Source organism: Athene cunicularia, assembly GCF_003259725.1.
Source record: "Athene cunicularia isolate RWA chromosome 4 unlocalized genomic scaffold, athCun1 chr4_part3, whole genome shotgun sequence".
Classification (NCBI taxonomy): Eukaryota; Metazoa; Chordata; class Aves; order Strigiformes; family Strigidae; genus Athene; species Athene cunicularia.
The window spans coordinates 22,522,893-22,532,810 of NW_020799100.1; the positions used below are offsets into that span (position 1 = coordinate 22,522,893).

The window sequence follows — 9,918 nt, forward strand, 5'->3', positions numbered from 1 at the left end:
CTTCCCTTCCCTTCCCTTCCCTTCCCTTCCCTTCCCTTCCCCACCAGCCCAGGAGGAAGAGCCATGGGGTTTCCTTGCTGTAATTCAAACCAGCCCAGAGGGTGAAAGGGACTGTGAGGAGGAGGAGGAGGAGGAGGATGCTGCCGGGGCTGCTCTGTGCACCCCGAGCCCAGCCCTCAGCCCCGGCCCATGCCCAGCCTGGGAATGCCGCTCCCTGGGGAGCATCCTGCCGAGCTGGCAGGGCTGTGATGGGGGAAAGCCACACGGGGATGGAAGGGGCCTCAACAGGCAGCGAGTCGCCTTCGTCCCATCCCCAGATGTGTCCTCAGCCAGCCTGTGCCTCGGGGAGCATCCTGAGACCCAGAACCCCGATGGGTGCCAAGGGGCTTTGTCCATCTCTGCTGCGATGGGGCAGGTGGGTGCATGCTGCTGGCCTCGGGTCCTTGGCATGGGCGATGTGCTGGCTCCAGTGAGCCTCCAAGCTGGGACCCCCTCATCCCCCGGCCCCCCCAGCTTGTCATGCGATGGGTGGGATGAGCAAACGCTGACACAGCACCCACAACATGTGCCTGCAGCCCGCAACACGTCGGGAGACGGAGCAGGGGTAGGTCACGGCACCTTCCTGGGTGCAGGAGGAGGGAAGGGCCCCCTCCTGCCCTTGGGGTGCTGATTCAGCCTCCCCTGACAGTGTTCCTGGCTGCACTGTGAGTCACGGGGCGAGGAGTGAGCACCCGCCCAAGCGTGTGGGACCGGGGTCCCCAGCCTGGCTGGGGTCCCGGCACCGCTGCGGCCGTGCCAGGCTCCTGGGCATCGCCCCGGGAGGGAGGGTGCTGTGCCTCGCTGCAGGAAAAATGGTTTAACCTGTGGCCTCTTTGTCAGGGCCAGGGATCTGCTGCGGAGGGTGTTGGGAGTTAAAATGTTCCTGAGGACAAATCCCTTTTCTGTGTGGCTGCTCTGCATCAGGCAGGGAAGAGCAGCACCCAGCCCCGAGCCTCTGAGCTCCCAGATCTCCCCGGATCCCAGATCCCCTGGATCCCCACTCAACCCCCAGAACCTCAGACCCCCAATTTCTTCCCTTGCTGCCTATTTCTTCTATTTCTCTCCCAAACCTGACTCCTGGCTTTGCCAGCGCCTGTCTCTGGCTCCAGCCGTGCCAGGGGTGCACGGGGCGTGCAGGGGGGGCAGGATGCAGGGTGAGGGGCTGCCTGGCCCTGATGCCTCCTGCATCCTTGCCCACTTCCCACCCCTTGCCCCCGGCCGCACACGGTGGGACGCCGGGGCTGCAGACATCAAAGGGGCTGCTTTAACAGGGGATTGAGTATTGGGGGCTAGTGCCCGGGGTATCTGCTGCTTTCCACTCTCCCCCCAGGCACTTAGTCCCTAATTAAACCGTACACAGCATTCCTTCCCCATCACACCTCGTAAAAAGGGGGGAACCCACAGAAAACGGGCTGTGTTACACCGAGGATAATGATCGGGGCAGGGTGCAGCGAGGGCTGCGACGCCAGCGGAGAGCAGAGACTTTGCCAGGGAAAGTGTGACCCTGAGCGGGGTGTGGGCTCATTTCTGTGTCAGTCACTTGGCGTTGGTGTGTGTGCAAATAAGTAATAATCCACCATAATGAGAGGGGAAAAAAATAAATTAGCAGGTTTGCAAACATGCCCCCGTGGCCGGGGGCCGTGTGATGGAGGTGTGAGCTGACCGGGGCTGGTGGCTCCTGGTGTCACACAGACCTGGACTCTGCAACGGCTTTGCTGCTGAGGGTCCCGGGAGCAGGGAGAGCCCATCACTGTGGCTTCTGGCCTGTTCGCCAGGATTAAACCCGGGAATACAGCCATCCTTGATGCTACAAGGGTGTTGGGTGTCGGGGGTTCAAAGGACAATATAAGGTGGGGATTATAAAATGGAATCTGTAAAGTCAACCCAGATATGTAGAACTGAAGTCTTCCATTCCAGAGGCTCAATTTAGACCAGGAAAACCCACATCTGTCCTGCTCTCTGCAGACACGCAGGACATGAGGGAGTTTGTCCTGAGCCCCAGTTTGTCCCTTTGTCTGGAGCATCCCAGTCCATCCCACTGCCCTCCCCGCTCCAGGCAGGGCTGCCTTCCCCAGCCGTAAAACACATTCCCTGTTCAGCCTTGGGGTCCAGTAGGGTGAGAGGAGGCATCAGACGGATGCTGTTGGTTAGCGTTCCTGTTGGTATGGTGATCAAATTGGGCAAATTTTTAGGACGGTCAGGAACTTGCTCCCGGTGAGCTCCGTGTCCCTGCCCAGTGAGGGACCTGTCCCCTCCCAGCCCCGATGGCGATGCAGGGTCTCACCAGGCTGGAGAAGCTCTCACTGGTGCTCGGCTGCATCCCCCAGTGCGGGCAGGAGCTGGAGGACTCCGCTCCTCCGGCCCGGTCCACCGTCCCCCTTTAATGTGTTTTGCACATGTGATGAATATCGAAGGAATTTGTTTTTTAAAGCCTGTTTTGATTGAAATCGCACACAAACCGGCTCATGCTTGGGGCCTTCCTGTAAGTTATTATTATTTTTTTCATTTTGGGGAAAGATTGTATTTCTTAGGCAAACAGGAAAAACAACGGGGGAAAAAAGACTCTGTTTGTTTCTTTAGCTCGGAGCTCAATCTTGGAGCGGTTCCCCGCCGTGGAGATGACGGTGCAGGCAGCGCCATGGCATCAGAGGGTCCTGCTGACGTACGACAGGCTGGTTTGGGGTGACGCTGCCATCTCCTAAATACAGAATCATCTAGATTGAAAAAAACCTTAAAGATCACCCAGTTCAACCCTTAAAGTACAGGTGACCTTGCAGGGACACAGAAAGAGCGTCTCCAACCAAACCAAGTGGGGACACAGGTCTTCAGAGAAACAAGGCCAACAAAGCCCATGTCTGTGTTCAGGTTTTAAATAGGTTTTTTTTATAGATATTTTGGGCTTAATGTTTCTTTTTTTAGGGGCCAGAAAGAGCAGTGTACAGTGGAGGGTGGCTGTGGGGAAGAGCAGCTCTGCAGAGGGACCCTCCCCAGACACATCTCCAAACCGGCGCATCCTCTCCTCCGGCTTCAAATAACCCCGGTGGGGCTGGCACCGACAGTGCGGAGGGACACACGTGGAACGGCTGCTGGTGATCGGGGCGTGTGAGCACACCAGAGTGTGCCACCCGCCCTCGTGTCCTCTGCCCTTCCTCGCACCACGATGCTGGGACCAGCCGTGCTGCCCGCGGCGAGGACGTGCCTTCAGATCCGGAGCTGTAGGTCTGCAAGACCGTCCAAGTGACTTCGGTATGCGGGCAAGCGGGATCGAGCCAGTGGGGTACCTGGGGGAGGTATTTTCCTCTCTTCCTGCTCCTTTGGAGGAGGAGGAGGAGGGGGTGGACGGAGCTGCTGGAGGCCTGGCAGGATTTGGGGCGCGCCGGCAGCAGCCACCTCCTACCACGGTGTGTGAAAGAGGCTGCGGGTGGGAGCAGGAGCCCCTCTTGGTGGGAACCAGGAGGCGTTTGCAGGTCATTTCAGCATGTTGTCCCAGTCAAATATTTGTCTAGTTAATAAATATATTGTTGTTTTTTTCAGTGAGGAAATGAGGAGACTGCAAAGAAAAATAATGAAAGGCCTTTCTTGTGCAGTCCTGCTCTGCAAGAACCTGGATCAGGCCCTCTGCCTTCTCCTTGGCCCTCACGCTATAAGAAACCCTGCTGCGGATTTCACAACGGCGTGATTGACAAGATTAGAAATTATCTCCCCCTCTCTCTACATATAAGGTTACTGCCGCTCCAGGCACAGTGTGAAATTCCCCTTGCCGGAGCTCATTAAATGGGTCAATGGACGCGTTCCAGCTTCTCTGCAGTTCACAAAGGGCTGAGTCCTGGCCACCCCACCAAACTCTGTCCCAGGCTGTTGACGAGTAAGTGCTTCCATATGGCTCACCTCAGCATCTCCAGAAAGATAACAGAGAGCTAATGGCTTGCAGATTCCACGGATGCTCGTCGTCAGACGTGCAGAGGAACCGGGGGCTCGGGGCTGCGTTCAATCACAGCTGATTGGGACGGAGGGGACCCGCGGGCTCCCTGCCAGCCTTCATCCCCCACAGACCTTCCCCTTGGGCCGGGGGGCACCAGGAAAGGGCAGCACGTTCACACAGCCACGTCGGGAACCGGGAGCAGAGGGACGGGCGAGTGGGCAGCCACAGCCCCTGATGCACCATGGGCTGGTGGGTGCCATGATGCCCTCGAACGTGCAGGTCTGAGCTTTCACGGCATCTTCACAGCCCCTGGGACAAGCAACGACAGGTACCGAACAGTAGCAGGACCCTTTTCTTGTACTGGATGCACCCATGGGCCAGATGGCTGCAGGCCACAAAACCACCGATGTTGTTTTGGTGATATGAAAAATGTGGCAAAAGCATTCTTTCTGAGGTATTGGCCCTTTTCCCCTTCTTGGTTTTTTTATTCTTTTTTTTTTTTTTTTTTTACTGGCTCTTCAGTGAGGACGCCGCTTCTCCAAATCTTATTTCCTATAAAGAACGATTCACAAATTTCTTCTTGACCTTCATTCCTGCCTGAATCTGCCTGTAGACCGCATGCTCAGAAGCTCATCCTGCAACTCCTGCCTGTGTCAGGCATCCATGGGCATCCTCTGGCACTTGTCCTCCCCCACAGCAGGATGGCTCCTGTCATTTACGGGTGCTGGGAGCATTTCAAATGCACCTAAACACGCCGTTCAAAACCCTGCTGTTGAATATTTGAGTATAAAATTTATATTTAATGAGCGTATGTGCTAGGAAAGTTTGAACGCCAGCATTATTCATGCAGAAGAGACACAATGGGGTCAAGAGCACAGGTGAACTGAAGCGGCCCCTGCGTCAGAACAAGCACTTGTGGGACGTGGTTTTCTCTGCTCAGGTGTCTCCATCACCTCCCGGCAGCGCTGCTGCCCTGTCCCCACCCGCCCCCCTGTTTCAGGGCGGTGTTTTGCGATGCTCTGGGATACAGTCCTCTGCGCTCAAAGAGTTAGAAAATCGCCAAATTTGGGGAAGATGGGTCTTCTCAGCTCTCCCATCACCAGGCAGCCTCTCAGGGCTGCTCTTGTGATGCTGAGGGTGGGGATGAAGTCTCGGGCCAAAGGGGGAGCTCCTTTAGCCCCAAGAAGTGTCTGGGTGGGACAGAGAGGCAGGAGGGCTCGGGGAGGATCACCGTGCTGGCGGAGCGGTGATTGAATGTACTGCTGGAGGAGCTGTGACCTGTGTGGTTTATGGGCTCCTAATTACCAGCTCAGCATCGTCACCATCCAATTAGGTCCCTTCAGTCCCTGGTATTTGTGTAACTAACAACGATTAAAGTCCCCGCTCCCAGCTCCCCGGGGCTGCTTTCCCCGGGGCCAGGCAGTGATGCAGGGCCATGGAAATGCTTGAGGAGCTCTTGGCACCACTCGGGGCGGGGGGTGGCTTGCTCCCTGGGACCACACTCCTTGATCTTATGTGAGCCCACGGATGGGCTGCAGGCACGGCTCCGTCTCACCGGGACTGATCCGAGCTGGCACCCTTTCAGCGAGCGTCACTGTGTTCCTTTTGCAAGGGATGGGGTGGGGGGAGCACAGCTCTGCGCCTCCCTTCAGCTGGGAAATGGCAATTCTAGTGCAGGACGCTCAGGCATTTCCAGCCCAGGTCTCTCGAAGCGATGACTCCCCCCGGGACCACCTTCCCCCACTAGTACTGCTCTCAACGCCACCGTGGGACCCCATCTCCCAGGTGAACCCCACAGACAGCCAGGTCCAGGGAGAGAGGATGTGGCCCCAAGAGAGAAAAGGGGGTTGTGAGCAAGTCCTGCAGGCAGCTCAGCTTCAGAGCTCTGGTTTCTTCCTTTCCCTCCTTCAGTGAGAATCTAGAAACCCCCATCCCCGTCTGCTTTACACACTGAAGCCGAAATAAATGAAATTACCTTTAATTATTCTCATTACTTTCCTTGGGAATGCTGGAGTGAAAGGCAGCATTTAGCTGTGAGCTACAGCAGGGCTCTGCCCTTCCTCCTGCCCCCCAGCCTGCTGCCAGGGGAGCCAGCTCCCCCAGCCCCCCTCCACAGGCATGACTTACTCCTCCAGGCCCTGGACACACACAGAGCTCCCTTCTCCACCCGCGCAGGATGAAAGGAGGGGACAGGAGGAGAAGAAACCGGACGGAGTGGGGGGCAGGTGTGGGGGGAGAGCTGAGAGCAAGGGGGGACCAGGGGTCAGGGGCTGGGGGCTGGCAGGGGTCAGGGCTGGCAGCCAGGCAGGGATGACCTGCCCGTTTCCAGACCACCTCTGGGCTCGGGGAGCCTCGTGGGGGGCAGTGGGGCAGAGTGGGGGTGTGAGGGGTGGCTCCTGCACCTTCCTGGTGAGTTGCAGCTTGCCAGAGCCCAGGCAGGAGGGTGTTTGTCCGTAGGGCACTTCCATCACGCTGCATCCCCCTTTGTCCCACCCTGTGCGGTGCTGGGGGATGGATCCTGCCGCTCCCAGCACCTCGCTGCCTGCAGCAGGACGATGGGCCAGACACGCTTCCAGCCGGAGGGTGCTCAGCTCCCAACCAGAGGGAGCCTCAGCTCCCCACCCTGGTGATGCTGAAAAAGAGCCGCCAATTATTCTTCCCTGTTTAATGATTTCTGGACCTGCAGCTTCGTTACGTGCTGTCTGGCACCTTTCAGCAGGTGCTTGCTGGGATATTTATGTATACAGGTCAGGCAGGCTGGCTCTGGAGAGGCTACGAGGCTTCAGGCTGCTTTGCTTGGGGTGGCCGACCCCCTTGTACCCATCCAGGGGTGACCCGGGAGTGGGACCACAGGGCCCTGCAGCCAGATGCTCTCACTGGCTCCGCAGAGCAGGCACCGCTCTGCAAACGGCTGCTCCCCCTTGTCTCTTCTCTCCCCATCTCGTAGGCATGGAGAACGAGGTTTTTGCTCTTCCCAGCAGCAGGGCTGCAGAGAAAATACGTATTTCCTGAGCTGCGAAGGAAGGAGCAGCCACCCTTGTGCCCAGCTCAGGTCCAGCTGAGAAGAAAGAGCAAATAAAACACCAGCCCCATGGGACCTCCCAAAATAGAGCTTCCCTCGGTCATCTGAGAAGTGGGGAAGGGGAGTAGGGGGGCTGGGAGCCCAGTCCCTGATGGACACTGGGCCATTCTTCTGGAGAAGGTCTTGTTACCCTCCAAGGTCAGCCGTAAGTGATACCGCAACCACCGGGGCCTTTGGGAACGAACATTGAGACACGTTCGCTGTCAAATGGAATCTATTAAAAGGGATTAGATGCTTTTTTTCATCAATACCCCTGTGACACCATGATGGGTTGAAATTGCTGCAAAAACATCATTATTAAAAATGGGCCTATTAGTATTAGAATGGACAGAAGCTCCTCACTAATTTTAGCAGCAGCCGCCGGAGCCGGGACCGGAGGGGAAGCAGCGGCCCCAGGAAGGGGCTGTGGGAAATGGGGGGGGGGGGAAAGGGGGTCACTCTGCACCCCGAGTTTTGGTTGCGGGTTCAGGGCATGCTTGGTTGGTCATCTTGAGGGCATCCAAGCAGCTGAATTAGCTCCAGGGGGGGGGAAATAGGGACAAAATCCACCAAGGAGGGACCTTGGACACCCACAAAGTCTTTGAACCCTTCTTGGCTCAACTGGGACCCCCCCCAAGAGGGGACACCCCAAAACCCTCCCCGCACTGGGGCAGAAGAAGGTGCCGAGCACGACGTCCCCCCTTTCCACATCCGCACCCGAGAGCCTGGAGACGGCATCGGCGGCGAAGACGGCGGTGGCCTCGTGCCGGGTGTCCACCACGCGGATGCCCAACTTCTCGCTGGCCACCAAGACGGGCGAGATGTGGCCGCCAGCCAGGGCGAAGAGGAAGCGGACGCCGTGCGCCTTCAGCACCTCCGCCACCAGCTCCCCGCCGTGCCGGGGGCTCCGGGGGTCCACCTGCGCGGGGCGGGGGGCACCGGGAGGGTGCGCGCGGTTGGCGCCATCCCTTGGCCGAAGCGTTGGCCGAGATCGCGTCAAAACGAGGTGGTTGTTTTGGGGGCAAAACCGCGGCGGTTTTGCCCGTTTTACCCTACCTTATGGCAGAGCTGGTAGAGGAGCCCCAAGCGATAGGCCACGCCCAGCAAAGCCGCCGCCAGGAGCCCGGCGCTGGCGCAGCCGATGCCGACGAGGAGATCCATGGGGATGCCGGGAGCTGGAAACTGTTGCCAGGACGGAGAGGAAAAAAAAAAAATGAACAGGAGATTGAGGTTGTACGGACCAGGGGTGACTTGAACCCAGATTAACTGAACCCACGTTCATCAGACCCAGATCAACTGAACCTGGATTAATTGAGCCCACATTCATCAAACCCAGATCAACTGAACCGGGATTAACTGAGCCCACGTTCATCAAACACAGATCAACTGAACCTGGATTAACTAAACCCACGTTAGTCAAACCCAGATCAACTGAACCTGGACTAACTGAACCCACATTCATCAAACCCAGATCAACTGAACCTGGATTAACCTAACCAGTGTCCATCAAACCCAGATGAACTGAACCTGGATTAACTAAACCCGCATTCATCAAACCCAGATCAACTGAACCAGGATTAACCTAACCCGCATTCATCAAACCCAGATCAACTAAACCTGGATTAGCTGAATCCGTGTTAACCAAACCCAGATCAACTGAACTTGGATTAACTGAACCCACATTAACCGAATCTGGTTTAACCAAACCTATTTTAACTGAACACGGTTTAATTGAGCCTGGTGAACTGAACCTTGTTTCCTCAAATCCAGTTTAATCAAACCCAATTTAAATAAACCTGATGAACTGGACCCGGTTTAATTGAGCCTGGTGAATTGAACCCCATTTAACTGAATCTGGTGAACCGAACCTGGTTTACTCAAACTCAGTTTAATCAAACCTGATGAACTGAGCATGGTTTAATTGAACCTGGTGGACTGAATCCAGTTTGATAAAGTCCAGTTTAACTGAAGCCGGTGAACTGAACCCAGTTTAATCAAACGCAGTTTAACTGAGTCCAGTTTAATTGAGCCCAGTAAATTGAACCCAGTTTAATAGAAACCAATGAATTGGACCTGGTTTCACTAAACCCAGTTTAACTGAACCAGGTGAACTGAAGCTAGTTTACTCAAACCCAGTTTAAACAAATCTAGTTTAATCAAACCTGATAAACTGAACATGGTTTAATTGAACCTGGTGAACTGAACCCAGTTTAATCAAACATGGTTTAAATGAGCTGAGGGATTTGGTCCCAGTTTATTTGAGCGCAGTGAACTGAACATGATTTCACTGAACCTGGTTTACTCAAAGCCAGTTTAATCAAGTCTAATTTAATCAAGCCTGATGAACTGAACATAGTTTAATTGAACGTGGTTAACTGAGCCCAGTTTAACTGAACCCAGTTAAATCAAGTTTGGCTTAATTGAACCCATTGAACCCAGCTTAACTGAACATAGTGAACTGAACCTGGTTTAAATGAACCTGGTTTCATCAAATCTGGTTTAACTGGACCCAATTCACTCAACCCGGTTTAACCAAACCTGGTGAAGTGAATCCGGTTTAATTTAACCCAATGAACTGAATCCTGGTTTTAATTGAACTCAGGTTAATTGAGCCCAGTACCACTTCTCCAGCTCAACCCCGGCTCCAAACTCGGCTCGTTTGCATAATTACCACCTAACGAAGGCGTCGGTGGCGCCCCAGCATCAGTCTGCTACAATTCTTGGCAAGGGCGTAAATCCCCGGGGGGAAGAGGCAGATTATACCAAACCCGGCCTAATTTCCCCCAAAACACGCACGGTTTTAGCCAGCTCCCGCACCCGGAGCGGATTCCGATGCCGGATTTTCTCCTCAAACCCCGATTTCCCCCTTTTTGTGCTTACCCCCCCCCCCCCCCCA

The 9,918-nt window shown here is 55.5% G+C and overlaps 1 protein-coding gene across 1 annotated transcript; it reads right to left on the reverse strand.

Moving 5' to 3' along the window:
• Nucleotides 1-7,182: 7,182 nt before the first annotated feature.
• LOC113480209 (acetolactate synthase-like protein) lies at nucleotides 7,183-8,225 on the reverse strand. The gene is made up of 3 exons (XM_026848830.1): nucleotides 8,079-8,225; nucleotides 7,689-7,941; nucleotides 7,183-7,214 (listed from the first exon to the last, which is right to left on the reverse strand). The coding sequence occupies exons 1-3, from the start codon at nucleotides 8,181-8,183 to the stop codon at nucleotides 7,183-7,185; spliced, it is 390 nt and encodes a 129-aa protein (XP_026704631.1). The 5' UTR covers nucleotides 8,184-8,225.
• Nucleotides 8,226-9,918: the final 1,693 nt, after the last annotated feature.

Bases quoted from the DNA above. Each gene is read 5' to 3' on its own strand.
- LOC113480209 (XM_026848830.1), bottom strand. From the start codon at position 8,183: ATGGATCTCCTCGTCGGCATCGGCTGCGCCAGCGCCGGGCTCCTGGCG. The intron at 7,942-8,078 runs GTAGGGTAAAAC...CGCCCCGCGCAG, and splicing joins TCTACCAGCTCTGCCATAAG to GTGGACCCCCGGAGCCCCCG. The intron at 7,215-7,688 runs GTGCGGGGAGGG...TCGTTCCCAAAG, and splicing joins CGGCACCTTCTTCTGCCCCA to GCCCCGGTGGTTGCGGTATC.